Here is a 26,619-nt window from a genome sequence, read left to right on the forward strand (position 1 = left end):
TAATCTAAAGACATGCAGACCGGGGTGATGTTATTTGGAGACCCTAGATTGTCCGTAGATGTGAATGTAATTGTTTGTTTCTGAATCTTGGCCGTGCGATTCACTAGCAACAGCCATCAGGTAAAACCTTTTAAATTCAGCTGCGTGAGATAAAACAAAGAAACCTTTTGGTTAAAAAAAACAAAAAAAGGTCGGGGGAAGGCTATTATAAAAAGACGTGTCTTAAGGTTTCTTTTTAAACCGTCAGTAGATGCAGAGCCCCTAAGACCTTCAGGGATGCTGTTGCACAGTTTTGGGGCGTAATTAACAAAGGCTGCCGCTCCACGACTTTTAGTTTTGACGTCGGGAACGATCAAAAGGTTTTTTTCTAGTTGGAGGATATCAGCGACCGCGCAGGCACATATTTTTTAAGCATGTCTGCCAGGTAAGATGGGGGGGAAAGCCTTCCAGTGATTCAAAAGCTAGTATAAGAATTTAAAAATGTATTCTGTGACTGACAGGCAAACAGTGGACACAGATTAAAATTGGAGTGATGTGGGCTCTTTATGTGTTTGTGTTTTTAAGAACTCATGCTGCTGGATTCTGCATTCAGACAAACGGGAGTGTAGAGAGGGATGGACAGTTTTTAAAAGCCCTAAATCAAGCTAATGTGACATTAACAGGAGTCATAATAGCAGAATTAAATGGTGCATTGAGGACGTTCAGTTGTATATTAAGTGTATCAGAATTAACTACTGAAATAAAGGAACATCCAGAGCAGTGATGCATTTTAAAATAGTTTGTGGATAACACTGTAGGCCTGTGGCACAGAGGTATCAAATGTACTACCAAGCTACACTCGGCCACACTAACAATACTGTTGGTATTTCCTCATTACATTGTTAATGGGATTTGTTGTCAAAAAAGGAATAAGATATCACTTAACATGTTTTGGCATAATTAAAGTATAATAAGGATCTTGATTCATTAAACGTTTGGGTTCTAATCCTGTAGTGCATCTCATCTTCCTTTTGTTTTGTGTACAGTCAAGGCATCGTAAGAGTTACACTTTATGATTATCTATGTACAAAAATGTGTGAAAGCGACTTCCCAGTGAGCTAAGAGCTAAAGACATGCCTGCCTTTGTCTAATTCGGTCGCTATGGCAGCAGTGCAGAGTTCCAGAAGGCAAGAAGCCCACCGATTTTAAGGTGGAACTAAAGGAAGAAAATAAAAAGTCCAAGGACACCTTAACTAGGTGCAGATTCATGCATGGGACCGGGAAGCTGCTGTTCAATCTCAATAACCATCTGGGCTTCTGTTGACTTTTCTGGGGGTTTTCAGCGTCTGAGTGTGGCTCTGACAAAGGAGCCTCATTTCACCTGAGTCAAACAATAAGATGTCCACCTTCTGCATCTACTCTACCTCTTCTCCTGTCTTGCCGTTGTATTCTCTGCCATTTTTTACCGGCGAGTGAATGTTGCTCTCCCGCAGCTCCGTCAGGCATATCTCGCTGTCCCTCATTGCATTTCGACTGGAACCACGCACATTATCCTGTGTACGTGCCACCGCTAATGTGTGTTTGAGAGTGAAGGAGTGTAGGCCTCCTTTGTTGATCCCCCCACTGCGCCGGAGTCACAGAGCTGAGGAGTGAGAGGCAGAAAAAAAGAAAAGAAGGGGAGAATAATGATGCGAGAGAAACACAGCAGTGGATCCCCAGTCCACCCACACTGCTCAGCACAGCAGCCGTGCACTTTTGTTAGGTCTTAGTTCAGAGCCTCATGCAAATGCATGAATCTGTCATCTTAGACAGCGGTCTCACGAAGGTGTCTACACAGACAATTTTGTTCCCGCGAAAATAGCCAACAGAAGATGGGAAGGAATTTCTAATGCCTTTTTATCTGCACAGACACAGACACAGCACTTAATTATTTGCTCTAAAGCTGAAGAGCGTCAAGTGCCCAATCACTCGTGTCACTTAACTGAGCAACTGTGTGTGTTTTTGTTATTTGTGTAAGCTGTTAGATTTTTCCCGTGCTGGGGGCGTGGAGTAAGAATAGTAACCCCGCCACGGTTATTGCCTCAATGAGTCAATACCTTGTCAACATCTTTTTACAGTGTGTCAACAAGTCGGTCGTGTGTTTGGTGGAAGCAGAAGTGACAGGACGGTGACTGCCACCCGCCAAGTTTTAGTTTGGTTTTCATTAGGTTTTTCACCATGGGCTTCACAGGGGCTTCGCAAGGATAAGTCCCACGGCTAATTACTTAATGAACGAATGAAAAGGCTTCATAAGAACAGTTGAATTCATTTTGAACACTTGTCCAGATTCATTCCCTGTGCTGACACATGGTTTTTCAATGAAATAGTCCCCGACTTTTAAATGAAAAGACAGATGGTTCAAATTACTCCAGCGGTGCCATTTCTGTATTGTTAATGTGTAATATGTGTGCTGCCACTTTGCATAACAGCCGATAGTGAGGGATGTGTGGCTGCTTTAAGTCTTATCAGCTGACGTTAATGCACAATAGTGTCACAGAGTCAGGGAAAAAAATAATTTGGTTGCTTGTACTGAGCGTTTTATTAAATTGGCCTCACTGGCCTGTGAAGGTTTTTTTTCACTGGCTAGTTCTGCTTTTCTTTCTGTTCTGCAAGTCTTTTGCCTTGAAACTTTTGTACAATGTTCAATGACAAACGTCCTTGGAAAAAAAAAAATGGAGGGAGATGAAATTCCCTCCTGGCTTTAAAAAATAAGGAAAAGGTTCAGTGGCCTTCCATCCGAAAGCCACGAGCTCTGTTCTAGATACAAAAGACAACACGTTCCCAAAAGTGTTTTGGAAGTATGCTGCTGCTCCTTCCTCTCCACTTTTTATAGCCCGAGCTATTAAAGTACTTAATTCCCATGCTAAGTGTTATCAGGCTCCCCCGTCCCATTTCAAAAATGGTATCTCCATTCGAGCTGATGAACTACTGTATTCAGTGCCAAGGTGAATAGACTTGCAGCATTTTTTTTTTTGTTCTCTTGCAGCATTGTGCGAAGGTAGAAATGACCTCATCAACCATTCAGCCCTCATGTATAAAATACAGCACAACCATTGTTCCCATTAATGCCTTTCAACATTCACTGCTGCGAGGGAGAGCTCATGTTGAGTGACATCTGCATTAAAACGCCGCCTTGCACTCACTCCGCAGCCAAGAGGATTGTTTTATTGAATTAACCTGCACACATCCACACACATTAGTGGAGGCACAACTGAGGATTGAGAGCTCCCACAGCTACACATTAAAAAAAAACTCTATTACTATTTTATTCCTTTCCTCATGCGTGTGTTCCAGGTGTCTGCAGTCCTCTCTGAGCTAATTAGTGAAATCTTCGGGGCTCTGCTTGACACAGGCTGCTCCACGCTGAGAGCAGATGGGGACCATATGATGCTTTGGCTGACCTGTTTATCCTCGCTACATCTCCTGTTGTTGTCCACTGCGTGACTGAAACGCGGTGCTTTTAACCCAAGGAGGTGCACGCTCATTGTAAACAGCGGTCGATGTCGGATTTCAGGGCGCAGCTGAGAGTCCACATGTCCGACCGTGTTTTGAATGTGAAAATATTTCCCCCCCTGTCACCGGTGTGCAGCCACGGTGATGCATAGGAAGCAGGTGAGTGAAGCGTTATGTTGGTCAGTGGGGAGCCCGATTCCCTGCCCCAGATTATCATGAAGGTTCAGCATGTAGGTCATGATGTGTGGAGGAACAGACGCACACACACTGAGATCCTTCATGTTGTCCACGTGTGGGCTGCCACGCAACCAAAGGCAAGGGGTTAAAAGTTCATGTTTCTCCTCATATAACAGGAGGTGTTTTACCCTCTAAAACCAGCGTCTAACACCTCTCTCCTCTGCTGTCCTTTTGTGTCCTTCTCTCCTGCTATGTACAGGCAGCGCCGGCACCTCTGTTGTGTTTAATAAGAATGGCGATGCTCCAGGACGCTATGACCTGTTCCAGTTCCAGGTGACCAACTCCTCCACCCCAGAGTACAAGATGGTAGGACAGTGGGTGGAGTCGCTTCAGCTCAGGGTATGACACTTTTCTGATACCAGGACCCCAAATGATGTAAAATGGTGTTTGTATGCTTGTGTCTAAACAGGGTATCTACACTCAGTGATGCAAAAGATTCACTTGAAGCCACTTGATGGCTTTATGTGTTTTTCCAAAATTGAAATTTCCTATGTGACAAGGAGGTGCATATTATTTGCATCTCAAGTACGGAGAGCACTCAGCTGCAGACAGGCTTTACTTACATTCTAATTGATGCATATTAGATGCAGAAAATGAATCTGTTTGTGCAATTTAGCAAGAAAAACAAAGTGTTGCTCTTTACCCAGCAGATAACTCTTCAAAATTCCATCAGGTGCAGTGTTGTCCTCCAGCAGTTAACATGTTCAAACACACAGTGTTGTTGATGTGCAGCCTGCTTACGCATTCAAATGATGAATCATATCCCATGTTCCTACAGAGAGTTACTTTTAGACTTTATTTCACAAATTAAGTGTTTATAGTCGTACTTGAAACACATTTTTTTTCAGAGGTTATTAGCGTCCAAACAGCTGCTCTTAAGAAGAGAAAAACACGCAATTAAACCCACAATAGATTTTAAACTCGGGATTGTGAAGAAGAATAAAAGGCAGTAATTATAGTGCGATGCGTGTTGTGTGCTATTAATCTGTTTCCACCTGTAAATGAATGTTGGGGCAGAACAACAACCTCAGACAGGGATTTGATTTGAGGGTCCCAACATTAGAAAGAAGAAAGCAGTAAAGAAAAGAAAACAGCGAGGCTCGCTCTCACTCGGTTGCTGGAGATCACGCTTCTCCCACTTGTATAGGTTGGAGGAGTGACGGTGAAGGAGAGTGGGAGGAAGAGAAAAAGAACATGTTTTTAACCCAAGTGTCAGTCCGTATATGATCAGTCTTTGGCAGCAGAGAGCAGCTGAAGATGTTGACGCTGTTAGAAACCGATGTCTAAATACACATCTCCCGTGTCACAGTTGGTGCTCGGCAGCTTTTACTGCAGGTTTCACTGTACTGTACGTGATGGAACTCAAAATATATGATCCAAAAATTGAAATTTAAAGTGCACCCCAGAGTGAGAGATAAATCATATGGAATGCTCTAGGTACTCCAAGGATTTTAATATAAAAATAAGTGAAAATGTAATTTCATTTTTGGCATTTCCAAATGATAGGAGTGGAACCCATGGGGTAACAGAATGGAAGAGTCATTTTTCATTTCGTGGAATCCTTAAGTAACTTGAATTCACCTGTAAAAAAAATATTTTTACTACCACATTAGTGGTTGGGGCAGCGCTAACTTAAAATTACACATACTCTATGATAGAATGACACCTGAGCTGGAAGTTTTATGTTTTTCCATGGAACTCAAATTATAATAAAAGAAAAACATGACATTTACATACAGATGAGGTAACATTTGCATAATAGTGCCCCGGATCAGAAGAATTAAATTCAGTCGAAGGGATTTGATAGCACAGGTGGAACAATGTCTGCTGCTGTAGTTTAGTGCTTCATTCTGTTTAAGTGTGATTACAAACCAAATGCTGTTACAACACAATTATATTCCGATGCAGTAGACATTACCTTGTTCACTAACACATGAAGAGAAATGTAATTTAAAGGTTACCCCGGAACGAGCATGCTGATGTACTTTGCCACCGTCCATAAAGCTCAATATTAGACCAGCCCAGCTCGCAAAGGCTCAAATTAACTGTAAAATGATCAGCTACAGCAAAAACCCAACTGAAAACTATAGCAGCCATACGAGTCCAAGGTGTCAAAAAATCTTGCTTCTGGTTTCCATGGAAACAGAGCATTTGGTCTCATTACTGTTTCCACACTGTGTGTAATCGGGAGGTTTTCCAGAGAGCTCCATTTATTGTCCAAATAACAAATTCACCTTCATGCCCCCAGATAAATGGCAGATGATAATCTACACAGACACCACAGAAACAACGCATTTGTCATAAAGGTGTGTGTGTGTGTGTGTGTGTGTTTGTGTGTTTGTGTGTTTGCTGCATACCTGCACCTTTTGTATCTGCAATTATAGGAAGCTGTCACATTGTGAGAAGGCTATTCTATTTTTGTCAGTATGTTATACTGTACGTGATGGTATTTGTACCTGGAGAAGTGATATCTACCGATGTTTTTTGATAACGAGTTATGGTTTTGCAGGGGATTTTGTGCAGGACTATTTCTAGGAGTCTTCCTGGAGACACGCTATCATCATGACATTGCCAGGCAATCAGCAGTCAGTTTTTGTCTTTGATCACGTGAAAAATAACAGTCAGTAACTAGTATGTCCGCACATGCTTCCACTAGGGTCCGACAGCCTAAGTTTAAAATCAATCCAACTGCACCAACTTTTGGACATTCACTGATATTGATTCCCAAACTATGCCTGGTTTTTTCAATCAGGCTCTATGAATTATTCCGTGGGGAAGTTGTGAAAATACTGCAATTTTAAAGTCAGCCCCCTGTTTTGGATTTGCTCCAAAATATATATTCGGTTCTTCCCTGACCCATATCACACCAGTGCAGTTTCATGCAAATCTGTGCCGTTGTTTTTGTGTAATCTCGCTTACAAACAAACAAAAATACAAAGGTACACGGGTGAAAACCTAACCTCAGCAGAGCTAATCAGTGAGTTTTAGAGGTGTTTGATTTACCTTTCCTCTTGTTTCCAGTCTTTATGTAAAGCTAAGCTCACTGTCTCCTGATGGTGGCCTCAGATTCAAATGATAGATCTCTCAGCAAGAAAGAGAATAATACTTCAAAATGTTGAACTATTCATTTAAGTCATGAATTCACTTCACATCAAGGTGTAATGTAACATGAATTTCCCGCTGTTGTGACTTTAATGCAGGGATTAATGCACCTTTTAATTGTTTGATATCAGCAGTTTTAGAGGATAATAAAAATATGTTTAATAATTTTACCGGTACTAAGCTTATTCTATATTTTAATGATTTTATTTACCCTGGTGTAATCACTGATACTGTATATTGGTGTGAAACTGCCTAAACCATGCATCTTTAATCTTCTGGTGCTTTAAGAGTCATGGATCAGTACATGTTCATAATAAATCAAAAGATCGGCTCCGAGTTTTATGAAAGCTTTTTTTAACTCCCCCACCAGAATATGCAAAAGCCCTAAAAAATTCAATTTCTTCATGGCTTTTTTGGGCCGAGTTGTACATTAAAACTACAGTTTGAGCTTAAATCATGAAACAGCTCGGGGTGTTTTGGATCGGGGATCCAGATCGTTCTTCAGTGCATCTGTATACTGCACTTTTTTTATTTTGATGGCAGGATCATAAATAGAAATAGCTCTGCAAAATCCAAATGAGGCATTTTGCAATCCCAAATCCCATTCTCTCTCCTTCTCATCACATATTTCATACCTCACTGGCTCCTGTATTAAAACATAATGTCTTTTGCATTTCACATTTCTTTATTTTTATTTCAACGAACAAAGGTAAGCTGCGTTGCCATGGGGATTTCAATTACTTTCAAGTATTAGGGAAAGGCAATCCCTCTAAGAAATTGGCAGGAGAGATGTTGCACTGTATTAGGTTAATCGTTTTTTTGACTACTTTGAATTATTTTTGCTCCTCTGATTGCATTGTTCCTTGTTTTTGCAAAGAAGGCAATAGTAGTATTAATTAGTGGCCAGTTAATAGGCTGTGTCGGAGCAGTAAAAGTATTTTTCACGATCCACATGGTTGCTTATCTCTATTGGTAACTCTGGTTTATCTGCCTGTCTCTAACTTTTCTACTCGTGCTGTGTCATCTCTCTCCCAGCTGGAGGAGCTTCAGTGGCCAGATGGGGAGCAGGATGTGCCCATCTCCGTGTGCAGTCTGCCCTGCAAGACTGGAGAGAGGAAAAAGAGGGTAAAGGGCATGCCATGCTGCTGGCACTGTGAGCTCTGTGATGGTTACCAGTACCAGTACGACGAGACCTCCTGCAGACTGTGTGCCTATAACATGAGGCCCAACCCCAACAGAACCGCCTGCCAGCCCATCCCCATCGTCAAGCTGGAGTGGCACTCTCCATGGGCGATAATCCCCGTCTTCCTGGCCATGCTTGGAATCATCGCCACCATCTTCGTCATGGCGACATTCGTGCGCTACAATGACACACCCATCGTGCGGGCGTCGGGCCGAGAGCTGAGCTACGTGCTGCTGACGGGTATCTTCCTGTGTTACATCATCACCTTCCTCATGATTGCTAAGCCCGATGTGGCCGTGTGCGCCTTCAGGAGGATCTTCCTGGGCCTGGGCATGTGCATCAGCTACGCCGCGCTGCTCACCAAGACCAACCGCATCTACCGCATCTTCGAGCAGGGCAAGCAGACGGTGACGGCCCCGCGATTCATCAGTCCCACCTCCCAGATTGCCATCACTTCCAGTCTGATCTGTGTGCAGCTGCTGGGCGTGCTGGTGTGGTTCGCAGTGGACCCACCAAACACCATCATCGATTACGATGAGCAGAAAACCATTAACCCCAAGCTGGCCCGCGGTGTGCTGAAGTGTGACATCACAGACCTTCAGATCATTTGTTCACTGGGCTACAGCATCTTGTTGATGGTGACCTGCACCATCTACGCCATCAAGACGCGGGACGTACCGGAAGACTTCAATGAAGCCAAACCCATCGGCTTCACTATGTACACCACTTGTATAGTGTGGCTGGCCTTCATCCCAATTTTCTTTGGCACAGCCCAGTCGGCAGAGAAGGTGAGTCATTTTTTACCCTCTTCGCTTTCTCTCCCTCCCTCTCCGTCACCACCCTTCTCTTTGTCTGTCTCTCCCTCCTCTCACAAATTTCCCTTTCATTCCTTCAAACCTGTTTTTATCTTGTCCAAACACATGCAGACATGCACATTTGTGCAAATGCGAAATGAAAACACAATCAGAACATAAAGAGGGCACACACACACACACGCATGTGCACTTATTGGTTCAATTTCTTTTTGATTTCCTATTCACGTGGTGCAAGGAAACCTACACTAGGACACCGCAGACAAAAATAGGCATTTACAGTAAAGGCGGAGGATGAGTTGATGTTCATGCCTGAGGAGTAATACGGATGGGGGTGCCCGCAGATCCAGATGCCATTATCTTAGCTCTCACGCGTGGAGCTCAACATATAGCATCAAGCCTTATTCTGCAGAGGGAGACAAGCGGGTTGAGGACGTGGATGAAGAGGAGGGTGAGGAGATGAAGGAGGAGGAAGCCAGGGAGGAATGGGGGGGAGGGGTTGTAAATAGAAGTTGGATTCGACACATTCCATCTCCTGACAGCTGCGCTCCACTCAACAAAGCATTTGACATTGGGTGCTACTGGAGTTGATTGAGAATATGACATTTTGACCTTCTGTGCTAGTCATTGCTTATCTCACCAGCGCTGGGCAGAATACAGATGCATTCATCTGCCGGACTCATAAGTTGCGCGTGCCGCATGGCGGAGGGGGGAGTTTTCCACCGACAGGACATCGATGCTGACAGGAAAGTGTTACTCCTAACCTTTTGAGAGGCACACCGTTCAATATCCTTCCTGCTCGGCCACTGAACTGAGATGGATCAGAAACTGATTTTCCTCATCTCAGTTTGCCACTGATTTCATAGATGAATTACACCCTCAGCAGCGATTAGGAGTTCATTATGTTACTCCCGGTGACGAGCAAGCAGTAATGTGTTTATGTTTCCCCTTTATCCAGTTAACTCTTTCTTCACACCAGCTCCTGCACTCCCGCTCACCTCCAGTTCACACCACATTTTCCTGCTGTAATGGCCTTTGCGGGTGCATTTCTCCACACTCCCCGGCCACTGCTGGTGCGAAGTGCCTTTACATGTCTTCATAACATCCTTCTGCAAAAGCTGCAGTGTAGTTAAGGTGAAGTGAGGCCAGGTTATCCATCATTTCAGCTTGTTTATGCTGAGGGTTTCAGCACACATTCCTCACATCTGTTTCTGCTACAGCTGTATTTACTGGGGAACAAACCTCCGTCATGAATACTTTACCAATGGTACAAAATACAAATTTATAGGAAAGTCGTGTCATTAGGTGATAAATAGCGTTGACGTTGTATGTTTTTGTTTGCAGACTCGCACATGAATAAACTACTGGAGGCTAAATGTGATAGTTTAGACTATATCCTCATTTAACGTTCTTTGCCCTATTGGGTTTTTATGTGCAGATGTGGCTCAACACCCACACAGATTGGAGTAATCTCTCTCACTGCAGGTTGTCCAATATCAAAAGACACTGAGATGATGTGATGCCAGTTTCCAATTATAATAAAAGAGAAATGCTGCGTGTACGGCCTCATGTTGTTTTGTTACATTCTGCTGCAGTGGAAGTTGTGTGTTTCTTTTAACTCAGCACCATTAAATGCCCTTATTTTCCACACCTGTGCCTCCCTCCCTCTGGTTTGCTCATTCAAACTCATGTTGTGGGAAACCGTGTGGAAATGGTAGCAAAAGATCACAGAGCAGCCCCCCCCCCCCCCCCTGCCCGTCCGCCTCTTCTGCACCTGCGTGTGCTCAGTGAGCTACTCAGCACTCTCAAGTTAATGACTGTGAGAGTCACCAGCATCAAAATTCATCTGTCCTCGGGCCAAGAGATCAAATCACTTATGAAAACAAACCGCAGGCCTGCGAGTCACTACAATCACACACTCGGAAACAATCACCCACCAGAGACATCTGCAAAATGCTGGAGCGTGTTGTATATATACAAACATTATGAATCTGCTGGATATTTTACAGTTTAACCATAACCTTTGTTTTAAATAACTATAATCCAACCAAATAGATAAAACTGAGATGAAGAAAATAAAAAGGAATTCCTGTAAAATGTAACCCTAAATGCATTTCTCTACTGCATTGTTTATTCTGTAAAATAAAATGTTTCGTGCACATCCAGTAAAAAATTGATGGTTGCTGGATTATCGGAAAAAAGAACAGAACTTTGGGAAAATGTTTGCATGTCTGAAAAACATCGACACGCCTACAAGCTCCTGGTAAATGACTTTATTTGCTGTAGTGACTTTTTGAAAACTTCTCATAGATACGCCATCTTAAATACCCACAATCCATGTTGACTCAAATATTGTACAAAATACATCAACCAAGGTTAATCATAAAAAGTATATCATCAAACACATCATTTAGGGGAAGTCAGGGTAACACCACAGATAACAATACAACCTTCAATAGGACGTGATGGAGGAGGTAAAATCACAGAAAAAGTCTAACATCTAATATAATAAGTCTTTGTGTAAACCTCCAAGGGCTGGAGTGCCCATTGTGTTCATCCTCAAAATGTCATGCTTAAGGGCACAGAGTTGAATATCTCCCCCTCGGCCAACATCAATACCAACATCGATTAGTCTGCTCACGTTGGTCAACCAATGTTTCAGTGACACCACTACAAAATATTGTTAAACCCAGTTTTTTTACGTGACTCTAAATGTAAAGATTCTGTCAATGAACACGAGAACCAGCAAACAGAACAACTGATAATACAATGAAACACTTTCCCTGAGGCTCCGAAACTTTCGAGTCAAACACCCACACGAGTCACGCTTTAAAAGAGAACATCATGTCACGACAACTCACACAATATACAATGAAACTCGCATAATAAATAAATAAAATTGACGTACATGTCTGGAAACCACTTAGGCTCTTGTAAGACGCCTCCTGCACCCGCATGAACTTCTCAAAGATGGACCATCCTGCCAAGAATCATTAGCAATGACAAACTATACTTGCGAAAGCGTTCTCACTCCATCTTTCAGGTTAAACGACAATTGCAACTTATAATCCTCTTGTCTCTCTGCAAACAACTGCACTTGACAGGAGTTCGACCTGACACTTCCTGCCGAGATGTGGAGTTCTTTTCAAAGTAATGTGAGATTTCCAGGCCGATCAGTTTTATGCTTGAAACCTTCAGCGGATTGCACCAGAGGCAAACTGCAGGCAAAAACTAAACTAAGTCGAATTGGTCAAGTGTAGTGCAAAGACAGACAGGTTGCAATTTCTATTCTGAAATCGATGTAGAACATTCGTCGTGATGAAGAACATACCATGACCACCAGCTTCTTCTTCTTCTTTTTTTTATCAAGCAGGAGAAAGCGTGACGTCCCTGTTTTAAACGCCTCAGCTGCAAAGTAGAAGTTGTGATAACATGCTGTAGTTTTCAGTTGTGGTTTTACAGAATGAGACAAGGCGGAAAAACTGTCGTGCAGAAAGTAACTACACTTTTTATTCCTAGCTTTGCTCTGTACTAGTGCTGGGTCCATTGTAAACCTGCCTGTTGGGAATGAGCTGTTGGCTCTGCTGGTTGCAGCTTTGTTTCTGCAACTCTAAAAGTGACTTGCAGTTATTTAATTTTACACGTGCATTGTTATGAACACTCTGTGGCCATGATCAACAACGTCACTTACTTTAATTAGTCTAACGCTGCTACCACAGAGCCTGTTTATTTAAAATTCATTAATATTGAATGAATCGCGTGTCCAAATCCTATCAAACTCGACACTGCACTTCCTTGGGCTCTGAACAATACACACGCAAGGTGTGAAGCCGACAAGATAAACAGTAATCTCAAGGAATGCGAGCCATGGACAGACAGACGGAGATTTCAGGAATAATTAGATAGAAAGGCTAAAAGGTATGCAAAACTATAATTCAAAATATTTTTTAAATGATAATTAGTTTATCAATTTGCATATACAAATTGAAAATAACAAATGTTAAATAAACAAGTACGATGTGCAGGCTTAGGCAAGATGCCTTGGTGGTCTGGGAATCTTCCTCTGAAAGATGAGACAGCAAAGTGTAACCAACAACTCCAAAATAATAATACAATTTTATATTTCTATCTGACCAGAAATAATGGGATTCAAGTTTGATTTAATTTATGCTAGCTGTAATTACTGCTCCTGGCAGAACAGTGGTTGATCTGGGGGGGGGGGGGGCAATTATATGTCCAACATTAATGCACAATTCCTGATTCGGTAAGGTTCACATTTTAGTAACACCTTGTCTACTTTTAGAAAATGGTGGTTTTGTTCAAGCACATTGTAAGCACACATAAATTTAAATAAAAAAATATTTTAATTTACTTATTGACTTTATTGTTTGTAAGTGACGTATTGACAGGACAGGGGTCAGGGTTTGACAGCAGGGGCCAGTTCGATTTTAGTGCCTCCCTGGCCCCCGCCCCCCCCTGGAACCGCCCTGTGACAGAATCACTGTTGCAACCCTTTATTTTCCTTGTCTGGGGAAAAAAAAGCCTAACATTGTGAGGACATTGCTTCTTGTTCCCCTCTGCTCCAACACAGTGTCAGCCACAAAATTACTATGTTTTCTTCAAAACAGTATCGCTGGAGCTCCCATAAACTCTGACCAGGGCCTGACCAGTAAGGAGTTATTTCCTCCTCTACGGTGCTTGCTTAAATAAACATGGGCCCATGAGCTTTAACACAGGCGGAGCAGGTTTTATGTCGCACAGCCTCTTTCTGTGCGAATGTTGCAGCCAAGAAATGGGGATCACCCGTTTAGAGTCAAAATAAAGGGAAGACCATCCACACACAGAGCTGTGTCTCCAGTCGGGGTGTGCTGCAAAAAAGCCAGACAGAGTTATTCATGACACGAGGCGGGCGAGAAAGTAGGCCACCCAAAACAACAGGAGACACGCAGGTAGTCGAGAGGAGACTTCAAATACTCTGGATCCATTATTGAAGGCGTTCTCTAATGGGGCAGAGAGCATCCTAATCGCCGCTTACAGAATCAAGTTCTTCTCTGTGTGCATTTATACTAACCATCCACAACTGAACTATACCCAACTAAATTGCTTTTGCGGTAAGTATATCCCTCGTGGGCGTAATTATGAGAATTACCCTCCACAGCTTTTTGTCTAATGGAAACACATGCCGCTTGTTGTGGCTGGCTGTTGGCGTTTGTCTTGTCAATGAGATGTAAAAATCTCAAAATCAAACGTTTGATTCCTGATGAGGACGTGAATAAATCATCACGCCGGCTATAAATAGAGGGTTGCCAAGCAGTTGTGAAAATGACTTCATGTATTTATTTATGTTAAAGCAACAGAAATTAATTATGAATGTTCTGTGACAAGCTAAACATTCCAGTGGTGGGTGAGAGGGGCTACGAATTTGGGTCAAGCTCATGGAGAGGCAGAGAAAAACCCTGTCTCGCTGATTAGAGACGGGAAGAGAGAGATTCTAGCTTCATTAGAGGGAGCCTATATACCAACACGTATTTATTTATGTGTGTGTGTGTTTTTGTTTGTGATATATCTGAGCAAGCACCTAATGCTCACTGTGTGTCTGCTCAGTTCTCCTGCGTGGTCAATAAATCAGTTGCGATAGGGTCAGCATTGCAGTGTCTAGCACATCAGAATCTCATTAAAAGCGTATTCCAGCCGTGTTTAGTTGCTCGCACCAAACTCTGAAGTGTTGCTATGGATACCAAACAGGTTTCCAACCACCAAACATGGAAACACGGCGCCGGGCGGAGATCCTCCCGTGATTTATATTTGACACCGTGTTGTACTTCTTGCAATACTTTGATCACTTGTCCCAATATCTAACGGTAAAAGCTGCCAACTCGCAGCTCAGGACTCTCAGAGTAGGGACAACATTTCTGTCCTCCCCCTGCTTAGAGCGACGCGGCTCCGAGAGCACCGAGAGCATTGTGAAATTCATACAGTTATTAATGCATGGTGCACCAGCCAGATGACTGCCTGTGATGCCGCTCTCCACAGACTAGCGGGGAGGGGGTTGGAGAGAGGGGGAAGCAGTAGAGTGTATTGGCATGTTGATGATATCAGGCAGGCGAGTGATTGGCGGAGATCGGAAGACAAAGGCATGACTGGCATGTAAATGGCTCTTGTATGAAAGAAATTACCATTAGTCGTGATGTTTACCAGGGAAAAACTCTATGCAAATGGTGACATTTCTTCCTCTCTGTGAATCTGTGAGCGTTTTGCTGCTCTGCAGATACTCTGTGGTGGCTAATGTGCTTACGCTTGTATCCTCTCCCCGTCCACATTACCAGTGGCTGACTGGAAGGCTGCATATAAGTGACATCTGATGCTTTCAAGTGCAGTAGATTAGTGAGGAGCATTCGCTGACGTGCTCTTGAAACAGTAATGTCCCCTCTTGAAGGGATTCTTTCTCATTGAAGACCCTTAAATCAAATAACAGGGTCTCATGTGTCTCCTGAATGACTGACTTCACTACCTCAATGTGAAATCATTACCTTTTTAATGAAGTCACTGTAGGATACCCTTGCTAACCTGAATCATGGCGTGACGCGGGTTACGTAAGCTCACAATTACATTTTGCCAATTATGTAACCTCTGAAAAGGAATGTCATGAAAAGAGAATGTACGAGTGTGAGGCTCACATGAATGGTAATCTTGTGAATGATCTTACCACTTAACGCAGTGAGAGCCTTTCACAGGCGGCACTCCAATGCTTGCAGAGCTGCGAAAAAAATAACAAACGCAGACCCGCCGTATACTGCAGATACAGTGCTTTAGTCTTTTATTGTATTTTGCATCAAAATGGGCCCGGCTACAGGAACCGGTAGAGGAGGAATGAGATGCTCGGTGGCTGCAGATTGCAGCGGTCACACATGAGACAGTCAAAAGCAAATCTCAATTCTTAATCTACAAGTCTGAGGCAAGTGCATGTAACTGTAGTCAGAATTAAAGTCAAGTCACCGATGATTTACTCCTGTTTTCACATTTAAATCAATTCAAACATTTTATATGGAGCAGAAACAAAAATAGTCTGGCTATGTGTTTGCCAGTGTGTTAATAATGCATGTTAGACGGCAGCATGTGAAACTAATAGTCACCATTTGTGACCCGACCCGACCGACCAGGTTATGTCAGATGGACATTGTGTGAACTGTTGGATAACCTAGTTTAAACCTAACGTTAGCACTGCAGCTAACTCCCCAGCTGAAAAGACACATATCTGTATCCGTGGGTTTTACAGTGATGGATTAAGGTGGATTTGGTGGGAGCCATGTCACTGACTTTTGAGCTGCAGACCTTGCATACCACGGCCATCTTCTTACTGCTGTCATCAACACCATAATAACATAATCCTCAAATCCACATCTCAATATTTTCGGACTATACCTCCTACATGAAAGCTACCCTGTGCATCGGCTCTGCGGGTCTTCAGTAGGTTGTTAGGTTTGCACACATTGCACTGCAAATCTATTAAAGGGGTCAAAAACAAAACGTGATTAAAAATGTAATTGTTTAATTAAAAACATAAATTCTATCAACTTATCGGTTATAAATCAAATCCAAAATCTTAAATTTTAGTTTGTCTTTTTATGACTCGTGTCCTCTGGTCTGACGAATGCTTGAGTGGTGAAATATAACAAGTGATATAAAGGTAAAACAGAGGTGACTGCAACATGTCCCAGTCAGGGTCAGTAGTCGGGGGGTCCGAGCGCACAGTGTTGTAGAAAAGAGGCCATGCGAGGACATTTCCAAGTCACGGTGATGCTTCCGCTCTTGTCATTAATACGCTTGAACCGTCTTTGACTTGAGTGAGTTGCTGCAGGTCAGGCTTTAATAAATGCTGCTGGATTATGTTACTGTGCGCATGGATGCTTCTGTCCCCACAGCTACACACAGCAAATATACAGACCACCTAAGTATCTGATAATAATGTTACAGCGTTAAAACAGGAATTTTGTTATTTAATGAAATTACCAGGAAGTTTTATATTGTACCCGTAAATCAAACAAAAATATCTCCTGATGACGCCAGCTCCTGCGTCAAGGGATGTTTCTTCTCTCCAGGTTTGGAAAAAGGACGACCAACGACCGTTTTTCACTGGATGCTCATATCGTGTTAACAGGCGGTGGTTATTATTAGGTCTTGCCTCATTGCTGTGCTCAACAGTGTGACTGTTCTGTAATTGGCTGCAGATGTTTGGCCATCATAGCTGTCTTGTCCCTCTTTTTTATTGATTAGAATTTAAATGCACATCCCCATTTTAAACCCATTTTTTAAGAGATGTCAAATTAAAGTTTATGCCACAAGGAATTGTTCAAGCTGCTTCTGCTCTTCCACTCTGCACTAAAATGTCTTTTACCTGTCTGTGCTTTGTTCCAGCTGTACATTCAGACCACCACCCTGACCATCTCCATGAACCTCAGTGCCTCGGTAGCACTGGGCATGCTCTACATGCCCAAGGTGTACATCATTATCTTCCACCCCGAGATGAACGTGCAGAAGAGGAAGCGTAGCTTCAAGGCTGTGGTCACAGCTGCCACGATGTCGTCCCGTCTGTCCCAGAAGCCCAGTGAGAGGCCCAACGGAGAGGCTAAGACTGAGCTGTGTGAGAACCCCGCTGCTGACCCCATGAGTAAGTGGCCCACCGAGACCATGGCACAGCCTCAGAGCCACATGCATATGCACCACGAACCATGTTCAGTCAAGCTTATATTAGATTACAATGTTTAAAAGATGACATCTGGTCAGAATGGATTTAACACAAAAGTTATACACTCCTTCTTAGTTAATTATTAATGAAAGTATTCAGATATTTAACAGTAGCAAATCACTATAATATAAGTCGCTATAAAAACTGTTTAAGTGCTCATTATTAAACTAAGACTTGTCCCATTCTGAGAACAGCGTCTCACTATATTGTCATTATTTGTCTCGAGACACCAGCCGACACATATTAATAAACACTTATATTTGCTTATGAGGACATGATACAGTAGTGTGTTATAAACCCTTGTACCTCTATACCACTGATTCATGCAAAAGAGGTGATCTTAACTATCGTATCTGCACAATAAAAGTTTCTATTGGTTATAAATGTTAATTTCCCAGGAAGAGCGAATGAGATGTCTCCCCATTCGGTCTCATATCTTTCTCATATATCCTTTCTTGACTAGAAAGACCCATTCCAGCAGTTTAATTGGGTGGCTGCTTGGGTAAAAAAGTATGTATAATGTCCCGTAGAATGGACGGAGTCATCTTGTCTCCTGATAAATGGTTAGACCTTTAGCCCGCTTGCACGGCAGAGAGAATGAGACAAGATGGGGGACTTGCTCTGTGAAGAGATTTGAAGAAGCAGGGCTTTGTCACCAAGAATAGAGGGAGATAATCTGCCTCTGAAGCTGTGTGTTACTCACACCACCCTTCATCTGAAACAGTAAGCATGATCCTGTTAGCAAAGATAATGCTGGGTATTAGTGCATGAGTGGGGTAGCCTGCACACCTTCCCAGGTAGGTGATGGGGAAACACCAACTCTAATAACTGGCAAACTGCAGCAACTGTATTTGAACCCAGTGTTGCCATGGAAGCTCTAAGCTGCTCTCGTGTTGTCACGATGGAGACAGAGATGATTGACAGATCATGCAAAATCTCACATCACAGGCTCCAAAGGTCTCCTCTCCTGCAACGCTTCTAATCACAGAGAGCGATCATGGCACCCACAGGTGCACCAGCCCCTCAGCCCCTCTTTGAATTATGCCTGTGTGGTGACAGATCTTCCCGGGAATTTCTCCAAACAACCAACAGTTGTCACACTCATCTGTCATGAGCCGAATGAGCTTGTGTGTGTGCGTGTGCGTGTGTGCGTGTGTGTGTCCAACTGTGACAGTTCATCTGTGCGTGCGCTTTGCAACGTGTGTATCAGCGTGTGACTGAATGTGTGAGTTACGCACATTCAGTCAGAGAGATGATGCAAGTGTATCAGGGGGATTGGGAGTACATCCTTGCCAGTCACACATGTGGCTCCTCCAGCACCTACACATTCTGCATGGAGGGCGAAAACCTAAACATCTGTCGCGGCAGCACATCAAAAGTCCCCGAGCAGGGCACGCGGTCTCCGGGAGGCCCTCCCAAAAGTGCAGCGTGTCATCTGCTCTGCGCGTCTCTCACCTTCTGTCTCCCCCTACACGAATGTCTTATCGCCTCGTCGCTCCTCCCAGCGCACTCTCTCCCCCTCTCGCCCTTCTTTTTCAGCAGCAGTGGAAGTGACATTTATTAATGCCGAATTTATGTGCATGACCGACCCGAAACCTGAACTGTGCCATGACCGTCCCTGGAGACTGTCCGTCAATTCCTGTAAACATCAGGGAGCCAAATATCCCCCCCCCCCCCCCCCCCCCCTTCAGGGCCCGTCAGCGCCGGACCTGACCACTTGCTGTGATTTATAGGATTAGGAGCATTAACGGTTCTGCTGATTTCTGGTGGTATTGATACAGTGTAATGGAGGATTTCTCCTGAAATAAATCACCATCCTGTTTTTCTCACACGCAAATGAATAAAACAGGCACACGTGGATGCTCCGATTCCTTCCAGTAATAATTCATTTAATCAACAAACGAGTGCTGTGGTGAGAAAACCTAACAAACATGAATAATCAACAGTATTAACAATTGAGAGGATAGTGTAGGTAGATCCAAGACGAGTCAACACACACAGACACAAACGGAACCACCTCCATCAAAGTGGCAGCTCTTCCTGAAGACCGTTTGTGGTTTACCCGCAAGAATCGGTTGTACATTTCCTAATGTTTTATTCATCACTCTTTCTGGCCGAGACTACAAAATGCAGCTGTAAAGAAATGCTGGGACTTTAATTGCGTAGCCCATGGGAGTTGGTCGGCATAGCGACATTAAAGCAGCAGAATGTGAATTTATAGCAATGCCTGTGATTAAGAAAATGCATACTGCACTGCGTGTGTGAGTGGAAATACACATTCCTCTGCTCGCTTACTACATTTTCATTCATCCTATCCCAGTTTTACCCACCGCAGCATCACACCCTGCCCAAATATCAACTGAATCCAAAGAAATAACCTTAACACCAGTGGATTCATGCCCTAAAACAGCCGTTTAAAGAAGTCATGAGAAGCCAGAGGGGCCGGCGTTTACAAAAGAATTCCCTCACCCTAAAGGTTTGAGACTCAAATTGGTTTTCACAACGCCAGATATAACGAGAGGACAAACACACACAGCACCTAGGCTCTCCGCCACATTCAGATATGTTTCCATGGCAATGCAGACTGGGATCACATTGCATGCCCTAGCATTTGTTTGGTGCCCACTTGTGTGGTGTTTGTGTTTTTTTATCACTAGTTACCATCTGAAAATAGATTCTCAGGCTTTACACGGGGGCACTGAGAGTTGGATTAATACACCGGGACACAGAGCGATGCCACCGACTGCACACAGCTGATGATAAGACGGCAACAGCGTCGTAGGATGAGTTTCCCAAAGCGTTTTGTTTGTCCGCCTCTGCTCACAAATTTGAAGGATCTTTTTTTTCTTTTGTTTGTTTTCTCAAAGTAAATCTTAATCTTTTTTCTATTTTTTTTTTTTTCATACTCTCTTCTCAGGTCAAGCAACCAAGAAAACATATGTGAGTTACAACAACCTCAGGATCTGATCTGCTTGCAAATCAATGCAGTTTGTCCTTTATCTGTGATTGAAAAGGGGAAGGGAGCGGGAGCGGAACAGAGGAAGACAGACAGAGACAGGAGAGACAGCGCAGGCATCCCAGCACCTGCAGTACCTATGCACTCCAGGACTGTGGATAGCATCCAACCTTCATCCAGACATGATACATGAGTCCTGGCAGCAAACTAGCACAGCTGTAGGCCGGTGTGTTGTTGGGCCTCCAGAAACCAAACTGTAGTTTTAAAGCTTGTGTTGTGGCCCCCTTCTCTCTGACAGAGAACAACTTGCCTGCTAAAAGGGGGTCACTGTGAAAGAGGACCGACGCAAAAAAAAAAAATAAAGAAAAAGAAAAAAAATACAACGGATCTGCTTACGAGATATTTTCTTTTGAAATGTCATTAAAGCCATATTCTCTTGGGGTTCCCATTATCAGATTTCTGTTTTGTATTGTTTCTGAGTGATTTTCTTCTGTGCCTCTTTTAAGTTAATTTGATGACCTTGAAACAGCAAGCTCTGCCACATACAGTATTTTGTTTTACCAAAATCAACTCCGATCAGTCCCAGATGATTATTATGTTAGAGTGATGGGCATTGTAAGTATATTTTTTTTGTACATATTTGAGAGTATTTTCATGTTTGGAGTACAAAACTAGATATCCAGTCTTTGTTCAATTGGATTTGGATGGTAATGACAAAGTACCACAAAGTGTTCACTTTGCATGTGCCAATGTATGTCTGTTATATTTGATGTAAACAAAAGAAGAAAAAAAAAAAAGTGAAATAAATTCTGAAAATGACGATGAGCTTCAGCATCCTTCTGCGGTGTTTTCTTGACCAGGACTGAGCTGCAGAATATGGCTTTGATCTGTTGGTGACCTTCCCCCGTCCCAATCTGCAAGCATGTTTGTTTTACATAGTTTCGTACATTATTGGGTGACATTATTAACAGAGCAACCATGCAAGTATGTTGTGATATCTGTCAAATTATGAACATGTAATAAAAATCATTTTGTTATCTTTTCTACAATGAAGCCTGACATCATATCACAGTTATTTCTGTGCGTGTGTGAGTCCCTGTGTGTGTCTGTGTGTGTGTGGGCATGTTTGTGTTTCATATGTTGACACTGGCCTATGAATAAGAACAATTAATCACTGTGTTGTTGACAGGTTTCTGTAAACCGATGTGAATGTCATGTGCTCGTCTACTGTCTCACCCCGTGACGGGGCACATTAGCGAGCTCGCTGAGCAGCGCTGTCACGCAGAGACGAGACCCCTGCGAGAGGAGGGGACGTCCGCTCGTCCACTCCTCCGCTCACCCTTAGCTCGGTCCGTCTCATCCCCGTTGCTTCTCCCTCCACGTCTCACCACCGATCCCCCCACATTAATAATATAACATGTCAGATCAATTTGTCCTGCTGATGACCAGGCCTTTACGAGCTAACCGTTCGTCATCCCCGTGCCTGCCTGCAAGCATAATGTTGGTGTTTTCGACATTGATTATTATATAAAAACATGAATAGAGCACTCATAAGGGGGACTCCTGTTTCCACAGCCGGTAAGCCTCTCCCTCCAGGCTGGCACATGATATATGACTGAGAGATGCTGATTCCTCTTTTCTGTCTGTGTGTGTTTGTGTTTTGGGGGGAAATAGAGGGATAGAGGATCCTTTCCCACACAGGTTTTCTGTTGTTTCTCTTTCTATTTGTTTGGCATCTCGCTCCGCTCCTGTGGGACCAGATGGTCTTTACTTCTCATACACACAGTCTGTCATTTTCTGCTGCACGCGGCCAAGAAAAATCCCACTTATGCCCAATTAAGACTAGCCTCTCCCCCACCAAATTAATTGGCTGTGTCAGTGTCTGTGTAAGTAATCAGCTGGGGCTGAACAGAGTTTGGATTTGCAGCTCAGCGAAAAGAACAGAAATGCTAAATGGCTTGAGCCATTGCATTCTAGATCTTTGGAAATAGAGAAACTGTGAAATGCAGTAAATATTTAAAGGTTCAGTGTGTAGAATTTAGTGACATCTAGTGGTGAAGTTGAATGTTGCAGCTGAATACCCCTCACCTCACCTTCCCCTTCCAAACCTGAAAGAAAACCTGTGGAAGCCTTCAGTCGTCATAAAAACTCAAAAGATGTTTAGTTTGTCCAGTCTTGGCTGCTGTAATAAAGATGACGGCCTCCGTAGAGAGGACCCGCTCCTGATGTAAATATAAAGTATTTAAAGATAAAGGGCCCATTCAAGGGTAAAGAAAACATCTTTAGGATTATTTTATATTCAAATTCTGACAATAGATCCCTTTCACCTAAATCTCACACACTGGACCTTTACAAACCGAAGCTTGGCTCGTTCCGGGGGAAGGTTTCTCCCCTTGAATAGCGTGAAGTTTGGTCCCCCCCCCCCCCCCCCCCCCCCGTGGCTGCAGCGCGAGGGGCCCACCTGCTCCGTGTGCACCTGTTCGGCAGGCTGCACTTCCCTGGGAGAAGTCGACAGCGGCAAACATCAAAGGGATGAAACTAATCTTGGTGGACGGCGAGGAAGGCGCGCTCCACCGGGACCTGAATGTTTCAAACTCTGACGACTGTCACTCACGGATTATTACGCATGTGGAACATTTGAAGTTGAACAATAGAGTTTATGGACTTTAAAAAAAAAAAAATGATGTACGCTGTGCATGCTTGCCAGGAGATCTGACTCTTAAAAGCTGTCTAGTTACAAAAGTTGTCAAAACTGTCCGCACCGTGTAGGAATTACAAGTCTGCATGACCCAATTCAGATGACAAGGTGACACCGCTGCTCTATTAAACGCACATTTCACTTTGCGCCTCATGTGAAATGTATAAATGGCAGCATCAAAGTCTCTGGGTGTTTTTTGGGGGGGTATTTTTCGCTGTCTGAGTTTTCATGTCACTTCGGTCCAGCTCCGCCTTTGAGGAAAGCCTTCTTTATCTTGTCAGAACTCCTGATGCGCTCTTTCACAGACAATTTACTGATGCCGCCTCTAGATTAGCTCTGTTTCATGGCTCCTGGGCCCCGGGCTCTCCTATCTCTCCATAAATGTCCAATTATCCAACTCCAGCCAGAGTGAAACCTTATCTGCTTCCTGTCAGTGACCAACTGAGGCCTGATGTAATGCGGGCTGGATAAAGACACTCTTCACTCTTCTTATTTTTTCCCCCCAGTTGCATCTTGTACTCACAAACCTCCTTACGAGGCTTTTTTCTTTATCCGGCGTCTTCTCTGCATCTCCTCTGTTCTCGGCAAACAAGGCCAGTTACTGTTACCAGCACAGTGACACTGGGATTTTCATAATTAGCCGCACAATAAGACAGAGAGTGATTAGATGTGACTCAAACCTTCCTCCTTCTCACAGGCCCTAATTATCACCTAGAGGAAGCTTACATGCAAATCTCGGGAATGCATCTCCACTGCGTTTGTTTGATTTGTTGTTGTTTTTTACGAGGGGACCCAAGAATCAGTTCCTATGTTTCGGAGTGTATGCATTAGTTTGGGGTCACTTGGTGCCACTTCAGGGAGCTACTCCTCGCCCCGTCGTGCTCAGGCTGCACCGTGTGTTTGTGTCACGGCTTTATTGCATTTTTAATCGGCGGAAGGGACCAGGCATCATTCTCATCACATTAGTGTCTCCTGGTGTTTATTCATCCCTCTCTCTCTCTCTCTCTCTCTCTCTCTCTCCATCTCTTTCCCTGCATCGCACCATCTTTTCTCCTGGGGGGGAGTCGGGTGGGTGGAGAGAATACATTATAAATTTGCTCACTTGACAGTGGTGGGAGATATGGATTCTGACAATACACAATTAGCTCAGTCACCTCCTTTATCTCCACTCATCTTTTGGCTGGGGCATTTCGAATGTGTTGCCTCTACTGTAATTACTGTTCTACCTCTCTCGCTGTCTCCCCCTCTTATCTCGTCCCCATCCGAGTTTCAATTCCATCTCCCCTCCAGTTAATGATTGTTTGAAAATTACATATCTGACTTCTTTGTGGATTTAATTGACTGTTGTGTTATTAAGACGGTGGAGTGAGAAATGAAGGAACCGCTCTCCTGAATTCGCAGCCGAGTAGGTTTACTAATCTGCCTGCTTCTCCCCCCCGGTCCCCCCCCCCCTGTCTTGGAGAAAATAAAGTACAAAGTGCTGGCGTACATCCTGCGACTGTGCTGCATGTTTGTTGTGATTCGGCTGCGTGAACCTTTAGAAGCTCATGTAAAATAAAGTGGTCGATTTTTTTAGCGTCGTATCGCAGCTCAGGTTCACGACACCGACAAAAGCCAGCAGCATTTGAACCGAGGCAGATCATCTGTAGCTTAAACAGGAGCTGACAGAGATAAGTGCTGGCTGGCTATGGAATTTGACTAGAGAGCTAAGCCCTTTCAAGGAGCACGGCATAAACAATGCATTTCCTCCTCCCACGCAGATCACTGTTATTTCAAAGAAAAGTAAATCCCTTAGAGAAACAAATTTTGAAATGGAAATGAATAGTTAGGGAGGAGTGATAGAAATCCACATCAAACAAAGATGAAGTGACATTGAGAAGCCCAAAAGGTGCAGAGAACAAATCCCATTCCTGCTTTTTTGTTTGTCTCGGAGTAGATTAGTAGAAAACAAATGTCTCTACCTCGTGTCCTTCTCCTTAAAAACTGATCCCAATTCTGCCTCCTAATTCCCTCACAGGAATCCACCTCTGAAAGCTGAGCGGCGACGGGTGGGGTTGGACTCTGGGCATTGTGCAGGACACTGTACACTCAAATGATTATGAATCAATTCAAAGCGTGAATTATAATCTTTCCTCGCAAACTACATCGCTGAATATTCTGTGTCTCATTTTTCAGTTGGCGCTGGAGTGTGGAGCGCTCTCCATTTGATTAAACTCTACCCAAAGGCGGCATCAATTATGTATCTTCACAATGGAGTTAATGGACTGCAATAACAGCTGAAGATGACTGGACTAAATTTCCACATGACATGGCGGAGAGAAATCTCACGTCGGTAATGCAACCCTCCTCAACAGCTTGTCTGAAACGATAAAAGAGCTCCTCCGCTCCGGGCACGTTGAATAAAATCACATTTTCTTTTGTTAATTCCATTGTTAATCTGTAAACATTCTGCCCTGTGACAGATCTATCTCCTGCAGGAGTTTGCTATGGAGCTCACGTCGGGCCTGCTGTGCACGTTGTAAATGTACCTGCGTGTGCACTGAATTCATATGCGTGTGTGTGTGTGTGTGTGTATGTCTCAGCTCAGCTTGCGACCCATCTAGCTTGTGATCCCACTATGATTCCGGACTCTGGGGTTTCAATCCCATGAGTGGACCCTCGCCGAGAACAGAAGGGGCCTCGCCAAGCCCCAGCTACAGAGCCACTGACCCATCTGGTCATCGGGCCAGCAGGGAGCACGCAGGACGCCGAGACCAAAGCTCTGCACAGACATCCTGCGCTAACACGAGACTGGCAGATCACACGGCGCCTGCAAAGGAGAGAAACGCTGCACCGTGAGCGCATACCGAGCAACCCTCATGTTTTATTTTCAGATCTTGTCTGTTGTCTGAGCTCCAAGTAATGACGCAGGAAAGAGTTTCCAGATCAACGCAGACCACAGACAGGAATGTGGTGCACGGTGCGTGAAGAGACAGTGATCCCGCTGCTGCGTTGTGTATAATTTAGAAGAAAAGCATCATGTTGATTCAGCTGTGATCTTTGCGCGTCAGGCGGGCGGTTGCTTTTAGACGTTGCAGAGCAGGGGGGGGGTTCTAACCTGACCTCAGAACCGCTGCTTCCTCTCTGCACTCAAATGCACATCCATGTAAATGTTTCTAATAACCTCTCACACGGCGAGTGTCTGCCTTTGGCGCCTGCAGCGAGCCTCGGCTTCAGATGCTGCTCACACCATTAACGCCGATGCATGCAGCCAGTACAAGGAAGCATCTGTCATGTTTTCTCCTCTAGTTGGATATGACCCCCCCACCACCCCACCCCTTCTATGCCGCAGCCGCTTTTTCAACGCCTCTGAAAATCCACAGCATGCACACGAATGGGCCTCCTTCTTTGACTGAAGACGGGGATTTCCATCCC

General features: G+C 43.9%; 1 protein-coding gene across 2 annotated transcripts in view; it reads left to right on the plus strand.

Annotated features, from left to right (window-relative positions):
- Positions 1-21,557, plus strand: part of LOC117764600 (metabotropic glutamate receptor 7) — a 61,915-nt gene extending 40,358 nt beyond the window's left edge. Inside the window, exons 7-10 of one of the 2 annotated variants that reach the window (XM_034590514.1) lie at positions 3,908-4,047; positions 7,846-8,781; positions 17,221-17,473; positions 20,566-21,557. In XM_034590514.1, the coding sequence (XP_034446405.1) occupies positions 3,908-4,047; positions 7,846-8,781; positions 17,221-17,473; positions 20,566-20,669 (1,433 nt within the window). In that variant the 3' untranslated portion in view covers positions 20,670-21,557. Of the gene's footprint in view, positions 1-3,907; positions 4,048-7,845; positions 8,782-17,220; positions 17,474-20,468 lie in introns of both variants that reach the window. The other variant, XM_034590515.1, reaches the window with a different exon arrangement.
- The last annotated feature ends 5,062 nt before the right edge of the window (positions 21,558-26,619 follow it).

The sequence above is a fragment of the Hippoglossus hippoglossus genome, chromosome 7, assembly GCF_009819705.1.
Source record: "Hippoglossus hippoglossus isolate fHipHip1 chromosome 7, fHipHip1.pri, whole genome shotgun sequence".
Lineage (NCBI taxonomy): Eukaryota > Metazoa > Chordata > Actinopteri > Pleuronectiformes > Pleuronectidae > Hippoglossus > Hippoglossus hippoglossus.